The sequence below is a fragment of the Chroicocephalus ridibundus genome, chromosome 22, assembly GCF_963924245.1.
Source record: "Chroicocephalus ridibundus chromosome 22, bChrRid1.1, whole genome shotgun sequence".
In the NCBI taxonomy this organism is placed as follows: domain Eukaryota; kingdom Metazoa; phylum Chordata; class Aves; order Charadriiformes; family Laridae; genus Chroicocephalus; species Chroicocephalus ridibundus.
In genome coordinates, this window is record NC_086305.1 from 3,458,437 (window position 1) to 3,479,862 (window position 21,426).

Sequence of the window (21,426 nt, forward strand, 5' to 3'; positions counted from 1 at the left end):
CAGATGCTGCTCCGCAGCATCTGCGTCCCCCCCACCCCCCCGGACCCCACCAGCCCCCCTCGACCGCCGGAGCTCCGGGCCCCGAAGGGTTAACGGGCGGCCGGGGAGGGCTGGGCGCACCTTTGGGGCTGGATATTAATAACGCGGCGGGGAGGGACGGGAGGCGAGCGGGAGGGGTGTGGGGGGGGAGCCTCGCCCGGCCCCCCCGGAGCTGCGCAGGCGATGCCCGATCGTCCCGGGTCCCCCCTTCCCGCCGACACCGGGACTCCGGGCCGGGACTGAACCGCCGGGACTCCCCGGACGAAGGGCGGCATGGCCGGTTGGAGGTGTCGGGGCGGCCCGGTCCCCCGCGGGGAACCCCACGGTACAGGGTAAGGTCCCGATTTCTCCTTAACCCCTCGCGGACCCCCAAGACACCCCCCCTCTACACCCCGCCGGGGATCAGCTCCGTTCCTGCGGGGAAACTGAGGCACGGGGAGCCCCCCCCCCCCCCCTCCACCCCCCCGGCCGCCAGCGGGGTTTGGGCATCACCCCACCATCGCCGGGCTCCGGCTCCCCCTCCGCAGGGCGGCACCGCGACCCTTCCCCCCGCTTCCCCCGCCATCCCCTGCCCCTCCGGGGGAACTGAGGCGTCCGGGGCTGCGGGCGGCCACCCGCGACCCCCCGGTCCCCGTGGAAGCGGCGCGGCGGGAGGAAACCGGGATTCCCCGACGCGGGGCTGGGACCCCGGCACCCCCCTTGCCCCCCCGGGCTGGGGGCGTTGGGGTGCTCCAGGGTCAGGCGCTTTGGGACACCCCCCGCCCCGCTGCCCCCCATCCTGCTCGCCCCATGGCGGGGCCGGATCCGGCGGAGGGAGCGACACGGCGTCCCGGCCCCCGCCGCGCAGGTCTGGTCCTGTCCCGGCAGGCAGCGAGCCCGGCCCGGCTCCCCGCCGCGGGGCCCGGGGGGGGGCGGCGGGGCCGGGGTGTGTGTGTGGCGGGCGGGGGGGACGGCGGGACCGTGTCCCGTGCCCGCAGCCACCCGGGCACATGTGCGGGACGCGGCGTCGCCCGCTCGCCTGCGCCCACCCGCGCCGGACCCCAGCGGCGGCGGGGACACTCGTCTTGTCCCCGGCTCCCCTCCTTCCCCCTGGCCGGGGTCCCCGTGGGGTGCACGTGTTGGGATGGGGGGCACCCCACTGCCAGCCTCCACCCCCCCGCCCCGGTCCCTCAAGGGCTCTCTGCTCCCGCAGGCACCGCTGGCGGCTGCTGCTCCTGGCCTGGCTCAGCCTGGGCTGCGGCGTCGGCACGGCGCAGGTGAGGGGTTTCGGGGTGCGCGGGGTGAACCCCTGGGCTGCTCCAACCCGGCCCCCCGGTGCTGACCGTCACCTTCCTCCACGCAGGACCCAGCCCTGGGGACGCCTGTGTGGGTCCCCGAGCCCCCAGTCCCTGCTCGGCCCCGCCGGCAGCCGGCCCGGGGGACCTGGGGGCCCTGGGGACCCTGGAGCTCCTGCTCCAGCTCCTGCGGGGACGGCGTCGCCCTCCGCACCCGGAGGTGCCTGCGGTGAGTGGGGGACGGGGCAGCATGGCCCCCCGCCGGGGCGTCCCCGCTCCCCTACACCCCCCCGCAGCACCCAAATCCCGCAGCACAGCTCTGCCACCGCTCCCCCACGTGTCCCCGCAGGCCCTCGGCACCACATTACGCCCTGGCCAAATTTCAGCCTGATTTCGGAGGTGGGGGGGGCGGGGGGAGCTGGACCCTGCTGCCCCCATCCTGGGGTGCAGCTCCGGCAGGATGCAGCCCCACGTGGGACATCATGGTCCCCTGTCCTGCTCCCCCGTGGGGGTGCATCACTCCCAGTGCGGCTGCAGCTCGGTGGCTCCGTGTCCCAGCCCCGAAGATGGGGCAGGTCCCTGTGGGGGACGCAGGGTGCAGGCGGGGGTGCTCGGGGGGGCTGCGCCCTGGCCTCCCCGCGCTGACGCTGTGGCCGTAGGTTCACTGAGGAGGACCTGTGCACGGGCGAGCCGCGGCAGTACCGCCTCTGCCAGCTCCAGGTGAGCGTGCGAGGGCCACGGCATGGCCAGTCCCGGTCCCCATCCCACGGGGTTCCATCTTCCCGGTCCCCTGGGCTCCATTCTGCCGCTCCCGCAGGGCTGCCCCGGCGGCTCGGTGCCCTTCCGTGCCATGCAGTGCTCCCTCTACGACAACAAGCCCGTCCTGGGCACGCCGGCACGGTACCGCTGGGTGCCCTTCCATGGAGGTGAGTCCTGGGGTGGCAGGCGGCATCACTGGGGGGCTGACCGGGGGCCATCGCTGCCACTGGCGTCACCCCCTTCCCTTCCCTTCCCTTCCCTTCCCTTCCCTTCCCTTCCCTTCCCTTCCCTTCCCTTCCCTTCCCTTCCCTTCCCTTCCCTTCCCTTCCCTTCCCTTCCCTTCCCTTCCCTTCCCTTCCCTTCCCGGCGGGCTCCGGCAGCCCCCAACGTCTGCGACCTCAACTGCCTGGCCGAGGGGCACAACTTCTACTACACCTTCGGCCGGGTGCTGGACGGCACCCGCTGCGGCCCCGGCTCCACGGACTTCTGCATCAGCGGGCGCTGCCTGGTGGGTGCACGTGGGGCTGGGACCCCCAGGACCCCCATCTCTGAGCCCCCCCACCTGAGGCCGCGTCTCGGCTCCCCGCAGAGCGTGGGCTGCGACGGGATCCTGGGCTCGGGCGCGCGGCCCGACGCCTGCGGCCAGTGCGGCGGCGGCCACGACACGTGTCTCTTCGTGCACCGGCTCTTCCAGGGCGCGGACCCCTCCTCCGGTGAATGAACCATTGCCCCGGCCCCCTCCATGGGTGAATGCTTTGGCTCTTGGCTCCCCTGTCCTCCCGTCCCCCGTCTGTGTCCCCAAGGCATCGCCTGGGTCCCCTGTCACCCTGTCCCCACTCCATCTGCCCCATCGCCACCGGGGCATTATCCCTGAACCCCCAACACGTGGGGACAGGGACAGTGGGATGGGCGGGGACCCCTCACTGGGGATATTTTGCCTTGTTGCAGAGGGTATCGCTCCTCTGGGGGCTTGGTGGGGGGGTCGCTGGGGCACCAATGGGGTCCCCAGGGGTTTTCAGGGGTCTCTGGGGGCACCCAGGGTCCTTGTGTCCATTTCCAGTGTCCATGGATCATCTGGCCGTGCTGGGGGGATGATGATGCCCGTGAGGGCAGACAGCCCTGGATGGCACCCCGGGGCCCCCCAGGGCCATCACTGGGTGCCCTGGATGTCCCAGCGCGTGGGGCCCGGCTGGGTTAATGCTGCTGGTGCCTGGGACGGGGCTGGGGCTGCCCCAGACCCAGAGCTCCTCTGTGCCCGGTCCCCTCCTGCCCCAGCCCCGTCCCCCCCATCCCTGGGCTGTCCCCTCGAGCCGTGCCCCAGCTCTGCCCTGACTCTGCCCCCCCCAGCAGGTTATTTTGGGTACATGAACGTGACCAAGATCCCAGCTGGGGCCACCCAGATCAAGGTGACGGACAAGAGCCGCAACTACCTCGGTAGGACGCGTCCTGTCTCCATCCCAGTCAGTCCCAGTCCATTCCAGTCCATCCTGGCTGGCGCCACCCATGGGTGCAGGCAGGGCAGGGGGTGGCCGTGCCGTGCGGTGCCGTGCCGTGCCGTGCCGGTTCCCCCGCTCGGATGCTCTTTCGAGCATCGCGGGTTCAGTGAACTCTCGGGCGCTTGGGGCATTTTTCCAGAGGCCGCGGCCGTGGGTTTTGGGAAGGGCTGAGCTGGAACGGAGCCAGCCCAGCCACTGCGGGACCAGGACCGGGACCCCCCACCCCAAACCCACTCCCCCCCCCCCCCCTCCAGTCCCCTTCCCGATGCACTCGGGGCCCCGTCCCCCACTGGGACCGGGGCTCGCCGGTGGTGGTGGTGGTGGGGGGTTTTGCACGCCAGGGTTTGGCGCCGGCTTGGGACCGAAGCCAAGTTCTTACAAGAAAGCAGATTTCTCCCAAGCCCCGACCAGCAGCTCTCCCAGCCCACGCTGCCCTCCCCGCTCGGGGAGAGGCCTCCGGTGGGGCCCCAGGCATCTGGGGCTGCCCCCCACCCCCAGCCCAGCCTGGCGCGGGGGGGTCCCGGGGACCGTGTGGTGCTCGGCCCCCAGACACGCTCCCTCCCGTAGCCCTGATGACGAGTGATGGGCGCTACATGCTCAATGGGGACTGGTCCATCGCTTGGCCGGGGCCGTACGAGGTGGCCGGCACCCGGCTGCAATACTCCCGGGCTCCCGACGGCACCGAGAGCCTGGAGGCGCCTGGACCCACCGACGAGGATCTGCACGTCATGGTGAGGGTGGGGGCGGCGCGGGGATGGGGAGAGTCGGCCCCTGGCCCCCATCGCTCCCCTTAGCTCTGCCCCTGCCCGCGCAGGTCCTGCTGCAGGAGCCCAACCCCGGCATTGAGTACGAGTTCTGGCTGCCCCGCGGGCACCCCCAGCCCAGCCGCGGCGACGCCAGCCCCCTGCGGCAGCCCCAGCCCCGGGGGGCTGGCAGCCCCCCGCCCCAGGAGCTGCCGGTCACCCCGGTCCCCATCCTGCCGTCCCAGCCCAGGGGCTCTGCCGTGGAACCGCCACCGAGGAGCCCCCCTGGCCGGAGCGGGGCCGGGGCTGCCGCAGGTGCCTGCTCCCCCGTGGGGGTCCCCACAGCCCCCCACACCCCCGGCATCTCTGTTGTGGGAAGGGTCCTGGGGAACCCCAGAGCTTCGCTGTGAGATGGGGACCCTAAAAAAGTTCCCCCTGACTTAACCCTCCCCACGACCCTCGTGAGCTCAGTGTGTCCCCTCTCTCCTTATGGGGTGCAGACCCCCAATGAACCCTCCCCCCACTGCAGGAGGGGGTTTTGGGGGTGCCATGTCCCCTCTCCCCCCTAAACTGCTGCAGTTTTGCCCCCCGCAGGGCGATGCGGGAGGTGCCGCCCGGCCAAGGGACGCTCCCAGCGCGTCCGGCACTTCTGCCAGAGCGACTTCGGTGAGCGCCGGGGGTGGGAAGGGGCTCGGGGCGATGCCGGGGGATGTGCCTGGCTCAGGATGCCCTGTGCTCGCCCCACAGTCTTCCAGGGCCGGATCCTGGCACGGCGCTTTGTGGGGCAGGAGACGCGCTACGAGGTGGAAGTGAAAACGCCGTACCGCCACCGCTTCCCGCTGGTGGCCCGGGAGTACCTGTGGGTGCCCAACACCTGCGGCTGCCCCCCGCTCCGGGAGGGCGGAGAGTACCTGCTCATGGCGCGGCGACACGTCAACTACGAGCGCACGCTCAACCGCATCCTGCTGCAGGACGACGGCTACGCCCGGCCATGGACGCCCCGCGAGGACCGCCTGGTGCGGGAGGCGGCCCGGCATTGCCCCCAGCCCCGGCCGCCCTGAGCCCCCCCTGGCTCCATCGCCTGGGGAGGGGGCAGCCGGCGGGACTCCGAGGGCTGGAAACGCTCCTGCCGTGCACCGAGCCCTTTCCATGGCTGTGGAAGGGCCGGGGTCTGCAGGGACCCCCGTCCCGCCCTCCGCCATGTGGGGCATGTCGCCGTCCTTGGGGTTGATTTGGCTGCGGGGAGCTGGGCGGGGGGGTGGAGGAGGGAGGTAATTTATTTTTTTGCAGAAAATAAACCCTTATATCACCTCGCTCGCCGTGTGCCCCTTCCTGGCCCTCCCCACCCCGGGGTGCCCGTGTGAGGGTCCCCTCCTGCGTCCCCGTGCTGAGCCCCCGGAGCAATGCCCCTGCCCAGCAGCATGTCCCTGTCCCCGAGATGGACACGTGCCAGCCGCTGCCTTTCGAGGTCGGGGACCCGCCGCTTATCTCTCTTCCGGCGGAGGCGAGCGGGTCCCTCCCTGTGCCGGAGCCCCCTCGCCCGTAACCCAACCCGCGGGCTGGCGGGCACAACCGTGGGGCCCGCGTGGGGAGGGGACGTGCCCGGGGGTGCTGTGGGGACGACCACCCCGGGAACGCTGCGCTGGGCACCCTGGGGTGCGTCACCCGCCCCCCGGGCTCCCGGGGTGGTCTCGCAACCATACGGGGGTGGGTTTGGAGACGATGCTGCGAAAGGGCTGAGCTCTCCCAGCTCGTGTCACTGGTGACTGCTCCCAAACCGGGCACGGGACTGGGGCTGCAGCTGGGGGGTGTCTGGGGTGGGGGCCCTGGGGTGCCCCGAGTGGCAGCTGCCAGCCCAGGAGGGCTCTTAGCACATGGGGTAATTAATCAGCAGGAGCCAGAGAGGAGCCCTGGGGGCAGCTGGGGCTCTGCGCTGGGCTCCCCAGCTGGTCCCAGTGAAGCCTGGGTGATGCCGGGTGCTCCGGAGCACGGGCAGAGGCTCGTTGGCGTGATTAGGGCCGGGAAGGTGTCTCCGCCCTATAAAAGTGCCCCCCTCCCACCCCCCCCATGGCTTGTTGGGGGTTGTCCCTGGGCAGGGTGGGTCCCCTGCTGCTGTGTCTGTGGGTCCCTGAGGTTTGGGGGGGGTGGCAGCACCCCTGGCTCCAGCAGCTCTTTTGGAGCAAGTGATGCCCGGCAGCCCCAGGGCCGGGGCTCTGCGCTGTCACCTTGGGGCATCCCTGTCTGGCTGTCCCAGCCATGGCGGGTTTGGGGACAGTCACGCCACGCGTGAAGAGACCCCGTAGGGAGAGCAGCGGGGACCTGGGTCTCTTGGCCACCAAGGCTGGGGCTCGCCGGCGGGCCAGGAGCCGGCAGAGAGGGGGGGATCAGGGGGAGCATCGCCCACTGCAGGGCTGGGACCCCTGGGAGCGTGTCCCATGTCCCCCCTTGGTGCCCATCACCCCTGGGAAGGGCCGTCTGGCAAAGCTGCGTCTCAGAGAGCGTCGCCGACCGGCGTTGGCTCCCCCTTGCGCCGGGGAAAGGGGTGAGTGTGTGTCCCCCCCGGGGCAATCCCTGCCTGGGGACGGGGGGGCTGCCCCAGGCTGGGCTGATGGGACCCCTCTGTCCCCCAGAGCCTGCCAGCCCCCCCCTGCAGCCCTGCTATAAGGGTCCCTACTTCTCGGGGCTCCCCATGGATGAGTGCCAGGACCCCGCTGTCCCCAGCCTGTGAGTATGCAGGAGGGGGTCCCTGTGTGTCCCCCCCACCAGCCCTACAGCGTCGCCGAGCCTCTGCCTTCCTCCGGCCAGGCTGGTCCCTGCGGTCCCGACGCCCGGCAGGGATGGTCCCCCGAAGACCCGGAGCACGCCGGAGCGCACCCTCGTCCTGGAGCTGGTGAGCTGGGGGGGCCGGGGGGGGCTGTGGCCCCAGGGCTGGGGTCTGACTCTGCTCCCTGCCTGCAGGAGGGGATCCTGGTCTGCTCCTCCGTGCTGGCCGGGTGGCAGCAGGGTGCCGCGGCCACCTTCAGCACGGTCTTCCAGGGGGAGTCCTACGAGGTGGGTGCCCGCGTGGGGACAGCGGGGTGCTGGGTCCCCAGGGTGGGCACGGAGGGCTGTGACGAGCCACGGTGTCCACGTGGCCTCTGTGCCTGTGTCCTCCCCTTATGGCCGGAGGGGAAGGAGGACCTGGGGACTGAAATCGCAGGGGAGGGGATGGCTGAGGGGTCCCCAATATCCTGCTCGAGGTGCTGGATACCCTCTTGGGGGGCACCTTGGTGTCAGGACAGGAGTGCTGGTGTTTTTTGGGGCTGCCTGGAGATGCTGCTCCCTTCCAGGTCCACGTGAAGCTGCGTCCCCATGTGCAGCAGTTCCTGGAGAGCCTTTCCAAGACGTACGAGGTACCTGGAGCCCCCGCATTCCCCCAGGGTCTGCAGGGAGCCGGCGGGGTGCTACTGCATGGGGGGTGGGGAGGACTTGGGCAGCCTGTGCAGGGACCTTCACCTGCTTCCCCAGATCTGCATCTTCACAACTGCGAAGCAGGACTATGCCAAGAAGGTCCTGGATGTGCTGGACCCCAAGAAGAAGCTGATCAGGTGATGGCCTTGGTGAAACTCCGCTGGGGACCTTCTGTGTGGCAGGGACTGGTCCCCACAGGCTCCGTCTCTCCCTCCAGGCTCTGCCTCTCCCAGCAGGACTGTCTCTGTGCCCATGGCTGCTACTGGAAGGACCTGACCCACCTGGGCAGGGACCTGGCCAAGATGGTGGCCCTGGACCACACCATCCAGGGCTTCCCCGCTCAGGTACCGGCAGCGCTGGCTCTCATGGCGGGAGATCTGTGTGCACCAGTCCCCCCCAGCTCCTCCATGGCCAGCGTTTGCCTTCTCTCCCCAGGCTGACAACTGGATCTCGGTGCCAAGGTGGTGGGGGGACCCACGGGACGAGGAACTGCTGCATCTCGTCCCGCTGCTGGGACAGCTCGGCCAGGCGGTGAGGACCAGGGAGATGGGGAGAGGATGGGTGCCCCGGAATGCTGGTACAGGGCAGAGCGAGCTGCCTCGGACCCCGCTCCGGGCAGAGCCCTCCCCTATCCCCCTCTCTCCCCGTGCAGGACGACGTGCGCGCCGAGATCCAGAGGCAGTTCCCGCACCGCAGGCTGCCTGCCGAGGATTAGGCCAGCCCGGATGGAGGGCAGCGGGATGGAGAAAACCCCCACGGCTGGAAGCATGAGGGACCCTGCTGGGCTTGGAGTAGCTGGCGGGGCTCACCCCACCGTGGGGGAAGCCGTGCTCCAGTACATCCATGCTCTAACTCATCCCGTGGTGCTGGGCTGGCCGGTTTTTTGGCAAAGCCGTTGTCCCCGGGTCCCTCCATTGGTGTCTGCGGCCGCACTCCCAGCGGGCTGCAAGCCACGGATCCCCACAGCCTGTCCCCGGGGCTGGGGGTCCCGCTGGGGACTTTGCTCTCAGCTGCCACTTGAGGAAAAGCTCCGTCCCGGCTCCCTCCTGTCTGTGCTCTGTAAGGTCCGGCCAAGGGCTTTTTCATGGGTGATTACACGCTTGGACAAAGGTCTCGCTCTCCTCTGTAACTCCTCAGCTGTGCAAACACGCTGCCTTCGGCGATGGCCCAGCTGGCGGTGGCGGGGGGGGGACACAAACCGTCCCCACGCTGCCATGCCACGGCCGTGTCCCGGGGCAGCCGGGGTGCTGCGGTGGGGTGGCCGAGCCCTGCGCGGTGCCGCTGCCCCCGGGAGGGCCCCAGCTGGCAGCTCTCCCTGGGCCCGTCCCAGCCCTGCCTGGTGCCGCGCTGCGTGCCGGGGCGCAGCTGCCGCTGTGCCGCTGCCAGCCCCAATGGCACAGCGAGGGCCCCGGGCGTTCGTACCCACCGCAGAGCGGGGGGGGGAGAGCAGGGCAGCTGTGGGGTGCAGCGACCTCCAGGACCCCCCCCTTTTTTTTTTTTTTTTTTTTTTTTTTTTTTAAGGACTAAAGGCTGCTGGTAAACAAGAGCCGGGGATCGTAGCGTGTCCTGTGCTGTGCAGCAGCAGTGCGGGTCCCGGCTCTCCTCCGCGAGCCATCCGCCTGCCTCTCCTGGGCCAAAAGCTGCGTGAGCTCGTGGCTGGGCTCGTGCTGGAGGAGCTGGCTGTGGTCACTCGGGTGCAGCTGTCTGGAGAGAAGTCACGTCTCCTCCTCCTCCTCCTCCTCGTGGCCCTCGGCCCCTGGGAAAGGACATAGGGCTCCCAGCCCCTCTGGAAATCGCTCTCTTGCAGCAGCGTGATAAGCCAGGTCCCCCAGCAAGGCTCAGGTCCCCAGGGATGTGGGGGGACAAGCCAGGCGGGGAGGGAAGCCACCACCCATGTCCCTGCTAACGCACAGAGCTGGCCATGGGGTGGGATCAGCCCTGACGCTGCCGGGAAGGGATGTCACCCTTTGGAGAGGGCGGTCCAGAAAGGCAACAAGCAATTTATTTTGGAAGCCGGGTGAGGGCAGCTCTGTCCCAGGCTGGGATCCAGCTGCCTGCGTGTCTGTGCAGCCCGGGCTGGTGTCACGCTGTCCTTCCATCTTGGGGACAGCAGGAGCTACCTCTCACGATGCAAAAGGCCACGCGGTATGTGATCCAGAGGAGGGCTGAGAAGAAGATCAGGATCCCGCAGAGGAGGAGAGGGAGAAGCTCCCTCTGCAGCCCCATCTTGCGGGGGAAGCCCTGCGGAGGGGAGCAGGAATGGGTGAGCTTATCAAAGGTGCGAGTGGGGGGACAGGCCGTGCAGTTGTTGGCCGAAGCGCCCTGGCACGTGTAGCAGGAGGGGTGGCAGCTGGCACAGACGCGGACCGCATTCCTGGTGGCGGTGGCTCTCTGGGTACGGCCGTAGTAGCGCGGAGGGCAGTAGGACAGGCAGGAGCGCTGGTGGGCGTACAAAGAGCCGCTGCATTCTGCGGAGGGACGGCGGCGTGAGCCAGGCTGCAGGTGGGCCACCCGGGGTCGAGAGCACCGTCCCCTCCTGCCCCAAGGCTCACCCTCGCACGCTCCCTGCGCATCCCGCCTGATGCACTCGTCCACGGCAGAGGGTGCAAAGCGCCTGGCCGTCATGTCCTCGTCTGTGCCGTGGAGGTGCAGGGTGACGCTGGTCAGCAGACCTGGGGGCAGGAGGGGCAGGACTTGGTGACAATGGCAGTCACATTCCCATCCTCCAGGGCTTGGGATCTGCAAGCTAGTGGGTGCAGAGCTTTGGGACTATGTGGAAGAGAGCAAGCCATGCCCCCTTACTGGCCGTGTGCTGGCCAGGGAGACCCTCAAAACAAACAAATGTGGCCCTGCAGAAAAAAAGAGACCTCACCTGCCCAGGAGCAGCAGGAAGAAGACAAGCCAACAAGTTGCTTATCAAAGTGGGAGAAGGAAAAAGAATGAATGATCGGGCACTGGGTGAACCCCGTGAATGGGGTTCGCTTGCTGCCCTGGGCACCCACCTGTGTTATAGGCATCGCCCTTGTTCTCCAGATGGAGCGTCCAGGTCCCGTTGGGGTTCTCGTCCCAGAAGTGTGTGGACATGAAGGTCCAGTCCCTGTAGCCCTGCTGGCTGGTGTCAAACGGGCTGGAGGAGAGGAGAGGGGAGCAGGGAGTGACCGCCCAGGGGCTGGAGGGGAGGGGTGCAGCCCAAGGAGGCCCTAGAGGCACCCTGTGCTTGGTACAACGGGGCATTGAAGACGTGGCAGGGGCCTCAGAGGAGGTTTGGGTACGGTGAGTCCATTCCCTGGGGGGACTAGGAGTTTCTTCAGCCCCAGGAGAGGCTGTGAGAGAAGGAGACCCCTCTGCCCCCACCCCAGCAGCTGCTAAGTCTCACTGCAACGCGCTCCCTGCGAGCTCACAGAGCGCCCTTACCGCACGGTCACCAGTGTGGACATGGTCCCCATTGGGCTGGTCAGAGCGATCACCAGGTCCCCCCTGCGGCTGTAGCTCAGAGAGAGCTGGACCTGGACGTGCTCCAGCGAGCGGATGCGCTTGGTCCTCCCCGAGCAGGAGGAGACATCCGTGGAGATGGTGAGCTTGGAGCCGATGTTCCTACCAGGTATGAGACAGAGGTAAGGGCGTCTCCTCCCCCTCCATGGGCGTCCTGCCCCCCCCTCCCCCCCCGTGACCTCTGACCACAGCCCTGTTATTACAGCAGAAGCTGTGCAGCACAGGCCGCTTTCTGGGAAGCATCGCTCGCCCCTGCAGCGGGCACAGCATTGCTTTGCTACAGGAAAGTCCCTGTGTGAGCTCTCACGAGGTCACACCCAGGGGATATCGTCCCTTACCGGGGGGCATGAAGAGCCTTGACCGAACACCTCTGCTGAGGCCGGGTTCCCGTCCACGCCTTGGCCATCTCCACCAGCAGACCAGCGTCCAGGAGCCCATAGCCGTAGTGGTGGCTCACTGAAAAGCAGATGCCACCCAAGAGAGGACATGTGAGGCCCTCCACTCTGGGAGCGCACCGGGGGCTCCTGCCCCAGCTCTGCTGGTGGGAGTTTGAGGGGCAGCAGGTGCCCCCGCGGGCAGGGCAGGCAGCGGCTGAGCCCTGAACTCACCCTTGCGTCCGATGCCGTTCACAGCCCAGTCTTCTGCCTGCAGGTGAGCGGGCTTGGAGGTCCTGACGACAAGATGCTGCAGGTCACGCCAGGTCAGTGCCGGGCTGGAAGCAAGGAGGACTTGGGGACAGAGGTCTCTGCTTTGGGTTAGCTTTAGAGCGGTGAGATTTGGCTCTTCTGGCCCCTGATGTGGGCAAGTCAGCTGTCTGGGTCCAAGCTGGTCCCCCCACAACGTCCTTCACCGCTGAAATAGGAGCAACAGAGACCTCCAGAGGACAACTCTCCTCCTGCCTCTGCCTGCTCTCCTGCAGTGTCCTGTCCCACCAGAGCCTGGGGAGACCTCAGCTCCACACCCCCAAACATCCCTGCTAGCAAAGTCCCCCTTCCTTGTCCCAGCAGGGTCCTGGGGAGGCACCAGGCTCTCTCTGGGGACTGTCCCCCGCCACATGGCACCTACTTGGCCTCCAGCGCGAGGGCGATCATTCCCGCGGCCAGCGGGGCCGAGGCGGAGGTGCCCGTGTGCTTGTCGGTGCAGCGGTGGCGCAGGTCGGTGGTCACCTTGGGGGGAGAGAGGGGTCTTGGCACTGGTGGCTGCTGCTGGAGCAGAGGGCAGGGCTGGCTGGAGTTGGGTAACTTCAGTAAACGCTCCCTCTGGGTTCCTTCATGCTTTTTGGGGTCTAATGCAGAGGGTTTAATAAAGCTCCCATCTCTCTCCCCAGGTAAGGAGGGCTCGGATGAGCCCACTCTGTGCTGGGAACTGGTGTCCCCCTGAGGGTCACTGCTCCGTCAGAGCTGTCACGGCACTCACTATCTGTATTTCGCTCATGGTCCTGCTGCCGTAGGTGGTGGTGAGGATGGCGGAGCAGCTCTCGCTGTACCAGGGCTTCTGGCCGCCCGCCAGAACACTGCCCACCGACAGGGTGTAGATGCTGTTGGCGTACCCGTCGCAGTTGCAGTTGTCATAGTTGATCCCACCGTTGCCAGAGGCCCAGATGAAGATGGAGCCGAGGCCACCCCGTCCCTGTCAAGGGGAGGCAGAGGGGGATGAGCAGGGGATCCTCACACCAGTGAGGTCCCTGGGGAATGCACCGAGCTTACTTTGGTGACCCCTCTGTAGAATGCCTCTGCGGCCAGCACGCCTGGCCCGTCCACGGTCTTCCCGTTATCCTGGGGGCCCCAGCTGGCGCTGTAGATGTGGATGTGCTGGGGACGCAGGCTGAGGGACTGAGCCTCCACCATGTCTGTGATGAGACCGTCCAGCATCCGCACGCCTGCGGGGTTGGAACGAAGAGCAGGCAGTGTCCGAGAGGCGGCAGCACTCAGGAGGCCACGGTGGCTCCGGGTGGATGAGAATGTAAGGGCTGAGCAGCTTCTCACCCCACTTCCCCCCCTCCCCCAAGTTGCCTTGAGCACCTTTCACGCGATGCTGCCCTAAGGAGATCAGGCTCCCGCAGGTCTGTACGGCCGCTGCCATGAGCTGGTTCCTAAAGCTCCTTGTTAAGCCCTTTGCATTTAAGCCCAGCGAGTTCTCCCAGCTTTTAACCCCATTTGCCACACTCACTTCTGCAGGGGAGCCTTGACCCTGCACGGTGCTGGCGCAGCCTGCTGGACCCCCATGTCGTGGTAGGCGTTAAACCCCCAGGGAGCACCAAGCCCTGCACCATGGCTGGGTGTGCGGTAACACCGCAGCACCCCCTACTCCCCTGGAAACCCCTGGCTGCCCCCAGAGCAGCCCTGCCTGGGGCTGCGTGTCCCCCCCTTGGGGTGCCAGAGCTGGTTGGGGATCCCCATCCCACCACCACGCCGGAGCAATGGCTCACCTCCGACTTTGGCGTTGTACGCGACGCCTGCTCCGCAGATTTGGTTGTTGGCAGCAGCCACCACTTCTCCCGCACAGCGTGTCCCGTGCCTGCGGGGCAGTGTTAGCCCCTGAGCCGTCCTCCGTGGGGGTGAAGGGGCCTGGGACAGCCTCAGCCCCCCAGGAGATAAAACACCCAGCTCAGGGTGCTGGGCAAAACTCACCGGTTCTCGTCGCCGGCGGTGTACCTAGGCTGGGGGTCAGGGTCGTCGCTGTTGAAGTCGTAACTTGCCAGGGGGTCCTATTGTGAAAAGAGGCATTGTCATGAGCAAACCGCCTTGCGGCGTGGGTTGTGACAGCTCAACGTGGACTCCTGGCGCTTCACCCGCTGTCTGGCAGCGTGGGCCGCCCTGCCTTGCCCCCGAGCTCGCTGCCTGCCCGGCCCGGAGAGGGCAGGGGGGGTCCCTTCACGCTCAGAAACCGCACGGGGTTAACCTGGAGTTGTTGGAAATTGGGTTTCGCTAAAGGAGCGTTAACTTTGCACGTCGCTGTACTGCTCCATCGTGCTCACGTTTGGTGACAAAGCCCAGCATGGCGAGTCACCTGAGGGTGAGCCTCGCCATCCGAAAGTTAGGAGCGAGGAACTACAAACCAGTGAAACGATGTTTTTACAAACAACGACTAAGATTTACCTATCCTTTCCTTTCCTCTCGGAGCACGTGAGGGTTTACCAGCTTTACTGGCTTTGCAGCTTGCCGTAATTACAACTATTATGGGGGCTTGAGCGTGTACAAGTTCTAACATTTCCTTGACGTGAGAATTCACTGCGGGAGACACCAAACCTTTTGATCCAGCCACGGAGAGGCTGAGTTCCCACTGCCAAAGTCCCACAGGCGGGATGAAGGCACCGGCTCCTACCCTCCCCTGGAGACAACTCGCCCCTGAGGGAGCCGGTTCCTGCAGCCCGCGCCGCTCAGCCCCTCGTAGTTACGTAGTTGGCAGACAGGTCGGGATGGTCCTTCTCGATCCCGTCGTCCAGGATGGTCAGCACGACCCCCAGCCCGGTGTACCCTTTGCTCCACGCGGTGAGGATGTTTAGGTCGGGACTGATGTCATTGTTCTGGAAAACGGATTAAGTTTGGTCAGCCCCTGGGCAGCAGGCTGCGGGTGACCTTCAAGGACTCCTCTGCTGCCTCATCACTGCCAGCATTAGTCCTGTTTACGCGGCCGGGGGGTGATTTGCTCGAGGATTAGAAGAGAGAGCGGCAAAATCTCACCATGTACCACTGTTTGTGGAACCAGGGATCTGTTGGCACCACGCCGACGCTTCTCTTCGTGCGCCTCTTTACGGTTTGCTGCTCAAACCAGAGGACCTGGGCGGGAAGCAGCGTTGCTGGTGGCAGGCAGAGCCGGTGGCCAGTAGCCTCGGTGGCCGGTAGCCTCCATCCCTGCAACCGCCTCCTCCCTACCTTGGGCTCTTTTGTCAGGCGCATGTGCCAGCCCCAGTGTCTGCTTAAGGCTTTCTGCCTGGTGCCGCGGTGTTTGAAGTGATAATAAGGCGCTCCCTCCATCACCTGTGGGCCAAAGAGCTGCTCTGAGAGAACCTTTTGGGCTGGCATACGCGTGCCAGCTCTCCGTGGGCCACAGAGATGAGGAAAAAAAAGCATTTAATAGGAGTTGTAGGTGCCAGGACAAGCAGAGAGCACAGCTCAGAGACCGGGCAGGCTCCCGAGGAAGGCTTGCGTGTGCCTTTCGGGTTTCCTCGCCCGGCTGTGCACACTCAGGGGCCATGAGCAACCCGCGCCCCTGCTGCACGGGTGCTTTCACGGAATCACAGAATCACGGAATTTTCGGAGTTGGAAGGGACCTCTAGAGATCATCGAGTACAACTCCCCCGCTAAAGCAGGATTGCCCAGAGCGCACCACTCAGGGCTGCATCCAGGCGAGTCTTGAAAGTCCCCAGAGAAGGGGACTCCACAACCTCCCTGGGCAGCCTGTTCCAGTGCTCTGTCACCCTCACCGTAAAGAAGTTTTTTCTCATATTTGAGCAGAACTTCCTATGTTCCAGCCTGTGCCCATTACCCCTTGTCCTGTCACTGGGAACCACTGAAAAGAGTCTGGCTCCATCCTCCTTAAACCCACCCTTTAGATACTTGTCAACATTCATAAGGTCTCCCCTCAGCCTTCTCTTCTCCAGGCTAAAGAGTCCCAGCTCTCTCAGCCTCTCCTCATCAGGGAGATGCTCCAGTCCCTCCATCATCTTCGTTGCCCTACGCTGGACTCTCTCCAGCAGTCCCCTGTCTCTCTCGAACTGGGGAGCCCAGAGCTGGACACCGTATTCCAGCTGTGGCCTCACCAGTGCAGAGCAGAGGGGGAGAATGACCTCCCTGGACCTGCTGGCCACACTCGTCCCTATGCAGCCCAGGATTCCATTGGCCTTTTTGGCAACAAGGGCACATTGCTGGCTCATGGGTGATTTACTGCCTACCATGACCCCCAGATCCTTTTCTTCAGAGCTGCTTTCCAGCAGGTCCCCCCCCTAACCTATACTGCTGCCTGACGCCCGTGCTCCCGTGCTTTAAAACCACCGGAGGCAATAACTGAACGCTCTGTTTTAAAATTAAACCAGCCTTGTGCACTGGTGGGGACGGGCAAGTGGCCCCCCGCCCCCTCTCGCCCCGAAGCGGGCCGCACCTGGCCCAGGCAGAGCAGGCCGTGCCGCCGGGCCACCCCCGCGGCCTCCCGCGGCCCCGCCGCCACCCGCACGGCCCAGCTGCTCAGGTAGACGCGGGGCTCGGCGGGGCCCGGCGGGGGAACGACGGCGGCGGTGGCAGCGGCCACCAGCATCCCCAGGAGCAGGCCCGGGCCCGGGCCGGGCCTCGCCGCCATGCAGGCCCCGGCGGCGGTTGAGCGGGCGTTGCCTTGGCGACGGCGTTGCCACGGCGACAGCGTCGCCCCGCCCCTGGCCGCCCCGCCCCGTCGCCGCATTGGCCCGGGCCGGCGGGAGGCGGCGAAGGCACCGGCGGGATCGCGCCGGGAATCGGGGACCGTGCCGGGATCGGGGTCGCCGCCGCAACCATGGGCACGGTGCAGCAACGCCTGCAGCGCTTCCTCGATCGCCCCGGGCCGCTCGGCGACCTGCTGGGACGGCTGGAGGCCCGCACCGGCGTCCGGCGGCTCTACCTGGCCACAGGTGCGACCGGCAATCCCGCTTTTCCCGGGACCCCCGGGACCCTCCTTCCTGCCCCTCCCCGTTAGGGGGGGTCTCCGAGGGTCCCCCCTCTTTCCTGAGGCCCCTCACGGCGCCTCTGGGCTCTGCGAGCCCCCCGTTTGGGGGGTGTGGGGTGCTCTCACGGATCGGGGCCCCCCTGGGGCGGGGGGCAATCGGGGGGTGGCTGCACCATCCGTCCTCGCGTGAAACCCAGCACCCCGACCCGAGGGGAGGAGGACCCCGAAACCCGCGGGGTCTGTGTGTCGGAGGTCTCGGACCCTCCAGACCCCCGAGAAGCCTGGCCCCGATGGCGGGGGGTCCCCATTCCTCGGCAGGTGAAACCCCCCCCCCCAAAACGTGTCGGCTCAGACTGCGCACTGGGGACGGGAGCACACGTCTGAGGGCAGAGGTCCGGCTGTTAACGAGATCCTGTTTGCTCATTAATGAGAAACCAGCCGGCATTTCCCTGGGGAGCAGCCTCCTGGCACGACGGGAGCCCTCTCTCCTCGCTGCAGCGCTGACCCTCGGCCCTGTGCCGCACTCTGCCAATTTACCACTTGCCCATCCGCCTTCTCCAGTTCGGTATTTTATCTAAAACCTCCCAGGAGGGACTCGAGGTTTCCCAGTTGCCCGCATCCCGCCGGGCCCTTCCCCTGCCTTCCACCTCCCGGTGCCATTTCCCACTCTGTTTCCCACTCCGAGGGGGAAAGGGGTCCATGAACGGGCACGTGCCGCTGCGAGCGGGTTGTTTTTAGATGCGGCGTGTGGCGGTCGGGCTTCTTCCGAGCAAAATGGGGGCTTTGGTGGTGCTCGGGTGTGATGGACTTTTGGGGGCAGGGGTAGAGCGGAGGCACTGCTTCCACCTAAGAGCGATGGTCCCGCATTCTCGGTCCCTGTCCTGGAAAGGAGAAGCTGCTGCTAAACTGAAAATACCCGATTTCTCCTTCCCCCGGCTCTGGAGCAATTCCTCATTTGTGTTTGACCCCAGTAGCGACCCACAGGCTGCAGTTTGGAGCCCATCTTGCCTGGCCTCTGGGCAGCCCAGCCAGGTCAGCCATGTGGTGGCTTCGGCTGGGTAAAAATCAGCCCGGAGGAGGACGGTGTCCCCTTCCCGAGGCACAGTGCCAGCCGGGCTGGCTGTCACGCCGGCTGCTTGCCCTCCTTGCCGGGACAGGCACCGCGGGACGGCTCCGGCTGCCCCCCTCAGCAGCAATTCTTTCTAAGTGAAGCCTTTCACTCCTTTTTTTTGCTGTTACATAAATTTCTCCGGGGGATAAACTTAGCCCGTGAAATCCCTTCTCCCAGGGGAACGACACCCAGCGCTGCCCGAACCTGCCCATTAGTTTTCCTTGAAGGAAGGTTTGTGATTGCTCCAAAGCCACGTCGCTCCCACCCGTTTCCCAGGAAAGACCCCCTTGGTGCCCGGAGCTGCGGCTGCCCGGCACCGGGGGCCAGAGCAAGGGGCAGAAATGCTGCAGTGAGCAGAGCGGGGATAATCTGTCCTCTGAGCCCAAGCAAGGGCTTTCCTCTAATTCACCCGCGCAGACAGGTCAAGTCCCAGCTCTCCTGCCCGCTGCGGGGCAAGGCGCTGACGGTGACGGAGGAGTTTGTACACAGGGCAGGGGAGACGCTGCTGGCATGTGACACTAAATGCCCTTGATTCCAGCTCTGCGTGTCCCCAGGCTGCTTTCCTGCCCTCTGCCCCTTGGGGGTCTGTGTTTCGGCTGCCTCAGGCAGGTTGGGAGGGAGCTGCCGGGTGCCGGCACCCCCGGCTCTTCTGAGCCTCCATGGGAGCGAGGGCTCTTCGCTGTGGCCAGGATTTTGGCAGAAGGGGCTCCTTGCCCCAGCTTCCCCCATCTGCCAGCACTCCCAGCGCCGCTGACCCTGCCTCCTGCGAGCATCTGAGGGCTGGGCAGGCTCCAAACAACCGGAGCCTCGGCTTACATTTAATTTTAATGATTTCATTTAATAACAGGGAAGCGGGATTGGATTTCTGGTTCTCAGGGGACTGAATCTGTAATGAACAGTGGCTGCACGTGCAGGAGATGCGTACAGGGAGCAGAAAGGAGACACGGGCTCTGGCAGCAAGGCTGCTCCCGGGCGCTTGGCTCTGGTAGCAAGGCTTGTCCTTGAACGGTCATTATTGAAATGCCAAGTGGCTACACGCACAGAGAAACTCAGTGCCTTGACTTTGGACTGTGGGCGTGTGTTAAAGTCTGTGCTTCCAACGTCTCTGCAGCCTTAGCCTGGGTCCAGGCTGGGGACAGGTCAAAAGCGCCGCGAGTTTGTTGTGGTAAAGCCCCTTCCAGGCCAGGGAGGGGACAAACGGTGACGAGACCAGGCGGTGGCTCCCTTGGGGATAAGCGAGCGCCTGCACTCCACGACAGACTCTGCCACGTGCCGTGGCTCAGTGTGGCTGCGCCAGTGGCTTGTTGAGCGCCTCAGTGGTCCGGTGTGCGGAGGGTCATACTGGAATTAATTGGGGGTGGTCATTATTCCCAACTGGAGGGTCCCAGCATGTGCCTCTTCTCACTACAGGTATGAGCAACCAGCTCAGCAGACTGAGAGGGGGTCTCTCCTTGCCGTCTCGGTGTTGGTAGCTATGTGACCCTCTTCTCTGTCTCCCCTGGCAGGTTCTGTGGCCTTCCTGGGGCTGTACCTCATGTTTGGCTATGGCGCCTCGCTGATCTGCAACCTCATCGGCTTCACCTACCCCGCATATGTCTCGTAAGTACCAGTGTCCCAGCCCAGCCTCCCTGCAGCGCCTGGAGAGCGTTCCCTGCCCTTAGCTGAGGGTCTCCCCCGTAAATGAACAGGCAGTTATGGTCGGGAAGCTCTTGAGACCTTCCTGAAAATGCTGGGACCTGGCACTGTCCCAGCTTGGGGCCGCAGTACCCGGTAGGCAGGTTTGCTCCAGGGTTTGGAGGACTTGGGAAGGAGGTGCCCGCCCCGGCAGCAGGACTGCAGGCAGCAGCACCCTTCCCCTCTCCTGCCGCAGCATCAAAGCCATCGAGAGCTCCAACAAGGAGGATGACACCACGTGGCTGACGTACTGGGTGGTGTACGGCGTCTTCAGCATAGCCGAGTTCTTCTCTGACATCTTCCTCTACTGGTTCCCCTTCTACTATGCTGGGAAGGTAAATGGGAACTGCTGGGGCCAGAGTTCTCTCCCCTGATGGCTGAACTTGGAGGAACCAAGCGTGGTGGGCCATTAGCAGGGCAGTGGTGGTGGCTGTCGTGGAGCCACACTCCATCGCGGAACTCCCCGCAGCCAGCCGAGGTCCTGGTACCTCCAGCAAGCTCCAGCCTTGGGAAGTTACCCTTGGGCCAGGCTGGGGGGGACTGGAGGAGCTCAGCTGCTGCCCTGTCACTGTCCCCTTCTGGGGGCTGCCTCACTCAGCCCCTGCCCTGCCCTGCTGCCATCTGCCAGCTCTGGAGCATCTCTCCTCCCCGCAGTGCCTGTTCCTGGTGTGGTGCATGGCCCCCGTGTCCTGGAACGGGTCGCAGGTGCTCTACCAGAACATCATCCGGCCCTGCTTCCTCAGGCACCACCAGACTGTGGACAACGTGCTGGGCAACCTCAGCACCAAAGCCCTGGACGCGGCTTCCAGCGTCACCCGAGAAGGTAACGCGGGTCCCCCAGTCCCCGCCGTCCTGCTCCATGTCCGGGACAGGCGGTTTTCCCTGGAGCACAGCTGGGACGTGGGCAACTCTCATGTTAATCACCGTCAAGCGCCCTTCTCTCGGTGACCGGGGGCTGTGCTCTCACAGCCACAGCCCTGTCGCCCCGCGGTGGCCGGAGCCGAGCTGGGGGTAGGGGTTCACTCATCCCCCTCTTTAATTCTCTCTCCTCTCTTTGCGCCGCGCGCTCCAGTCCTGCACACTCTGGTCAGCAGCAGAGCCCGGCTGGCGGCCGAGGTGGCACCGCAGCTCAGCCTGTCTGTATGTAAGAGCCGCGGTTCCCGCTGCCGCTGAAGGGAGAAGGGGCCCGTTCCCGCGTGAAATCGCCCCGCCGCTACCACCAGCCGTTCGGCTGTGCCACGCGGATGGCCACGGCCACCTTGGTGCCGGCTGCCGATGGCCAACGGCCACCTTGGTGCCGGCCAAAAGGAGCTCCTTGCTCTTGCAGACGCCGGCGCGGCTCACGCGCGACGGTGCCTTTCTCCCTTGGCGTGGGTAGAGCAGGCGCTTTCTCTCCTCCTCCTCCTCCTCCGTAGCCAGACCCCCCAAATTGTGTGTCCTCCTTCGACCTCGCCGTATCTGTGTGTCCCTCAGCGCTTGGGGGCTCCCGCTTGAAGCCTCCCCAGCCCGGTTGAAGGCCCGCCAGGCCCCCCCGAGGGGAGGACAGGATCTGGTTCTTCCTGGGCTGCCACTGCTCCAGGGACCGGGGCCTTAACGCCATCCTTGTGTCTCCCGCAGCCTCCAGAACAGCCATGAAACTGGAAGAAGAAACAGAGAAGAGCAAGTGAGAGGGGTCTCCGGTGTCTCCGGTACCGGCACCGCTGGCCTAGGCCTGGGGCTGGGCCTGGGCCCCGCTCGGCCGGTCCCCGGCCGAG

General features: G+C 66.0%; 3 protein-coding genes across 8 annotated transcripts; 2 read left to right on the forward strand and 1 right to left on the reverse strand.

Moving 5' to 3' along the window:
* The first annotated feature begins 100 nt into the window (after positions 1 to 100).
* On the forward strand, positions 101 to 5,516 carry ADAMTSL5 (ADAMTS like 5). 5 transcript variants are annotated; one of them, XM_063357948.1, is made up of 12 exons: positions 111 to 371; positions 1,232 to 1,295; positions 1,382 to 1,542; positions 1,973 to 2,033; positions 2,131 to 2,239; positions 2,453 to 2,580; positions 2,662 to 2,785; positions 3,420 to 3,506; positions 4,136 to 4,299; positions 4,383 to 4,626; positions 4,906 to 4,977; positions 5,059 to 5,516. In XM_063357948.1, the coding sequence occupies exons 1-12, from the start codon at positions 313 to 315 to the stop codon at positions 5,370 to 5,372; spliced, it is 1,587 nt and encodes a 528-aa protein (XP_063214018.1). In that variant the 5' UTR covers positions 111 to 312; the 3' UTR covers positions 5,373 to 5,516. The 5 variants fall into 5 exon arrangements, with proteins under 5 accessions (XP_063214021.1, XP_063214016.1, XP_063214017.1 ...); XM_063357949.1 differs by having other exon boundaries at positions 3,423 to 3,506; XM_063357951.1 differs by having other exon boundaries at positions 101 to 371; positions 2,453 to 2,785; positions 4,363 to 4,626; positions 5,059 to 5,268.
* A 4,268-nt stretch (positions 5,517 to 9,784) lies between these two features.
* Positions 9,785 to 16,739, reverse strand: PCSK4 (proprotein convertase subtilisin/kexin type 4). Its single transcript, XM_063358397.1, has 14 exons — positions 16,581 to 16,739; positions 15,129 to 15,233; positions 14,937 to 15,032; positions 14,651 to 14,779; positions 13,884 to 13,960; positions 13,682 to 13,770; positions 12,960 to 13,132; positions 12,670 to 12,882; positions 12,319 to 12,419; positions 11,862 to 11,965; positions 11,592 to 11,709; positions 11,176 to 11,355; positions 10,764 to 10,888; positions 9,785 to 10,433 (listed from the first exon to the last, which is right to left on the reverse strand). Exons 1-14 carry the CDS (start codon positions 16,737 to 16,739, stop codon positions 9,844 to 9,846), a joined length of 2,259 nt encoding a protein of 752 aa, XP_063214467.1. The 3' UTR covers positions 9,785 to 9,843.
* On the forward strand, positions 16,641 to 21,381 carry REEP6 (receptor accessory protein 6). Of its 2 annotated transcripts, XM_063357971.1 has the most exons (6): positions 16,641 to 16,852; positions 19,504 to 19,597; positions 19,869 to 20,007; positions 20,327 to 20,495; positions 20,745 to 20,812; positions 21,290 to 21,351. In XM_063357971.1, exons 1-6 carry the CDS (start codon positions 16,738 to 16,740, stop codon positions 21,305 to 21,307), a joined length of 603 nt encoding a protein of 200 aa, XP_063214041.1. In that variant the 5' UTR covers positions 16,641 to 16,737; the 3' UTR covers positions 21,308 to 21,351. The 2 variants fall into 2 exon arrangements, with proteins under 2 accessions (XP_063214041.1, XP_063214042.1); XM_063357972.1 differs by lacking the exon at positions 20,745 to 20,812 and having other exon boundaries at positions 21,290 to 21,381.
* Positions 21,382 to 21,426: the final 45 nt, after the last annotated feature.

Bases quoted from the DNA above. Each gene is read 5' to 3' on its own strand.
- REEP6 (XM_063357971.1), top strand. From the start codon at position 16,738: ATGGGCACGGTGCAGCAACGCCTGCAGCGCTTCCTCGATCGCCCCGGG. The intron at 16,853-19,503 runs GTGCGACCGGCA...CTCCCCTGGCAG, and splicing joins GCGGCTCTACCTGGCCACAG to GTTCTGTGGCCTTCCTGGGG. The intron at 20,008-20,326 runs GTAAATGGGAAC...TCCTCCCCGCAG, and splicing joins CCTTCTACTATGCTGGGAAG to TGCCTGTTCCTGGTGTGGTG.
- PCSK4 (XM_063358397.1), bottom strand. From the start codon at position 16,739: ATGGTTGCGGCGGCGACCCCGATCCCGGCACGGTCCCCGATTCCCGGC. The intron at 14,780-14,936 runs GTGAGATTTTGC...TCCGTTTTCCAG, and splicing joins TCCACAAACAGTGGTACATG to AACAATGACATCAGTCCCGA. The intron at 13,961-14,650 runs GTAACTACGAGG...TTTTCACAATAG, and splicing joins CCGACCTGTCTGCCAACTAC to GACCCCCTGGCAAGTTACGA.
- ADAMTSL5 (XM_063357946.1), top strand. From the start codon at position 313: ATGGCCGGTTGGAGGTGTCGGGGCGGCCCGGTCCCCCGCGGGGAACCC. The intron at 2,786-3,419 runs GTGAATGAACCA...TGCCCCCCCCAG, and splicing joins GGGCGCGGACCCCTCCTCCG to CAGGTTATTTTGGGTACATG. The intron at 4,627-4,905 runs GTGCCTGCTCCC...TGCCCCCCGCAG, and splicing joins CGGGGCCGGGGCTGCCGCAG to GGCGATGCGGGAGGTGCCGC.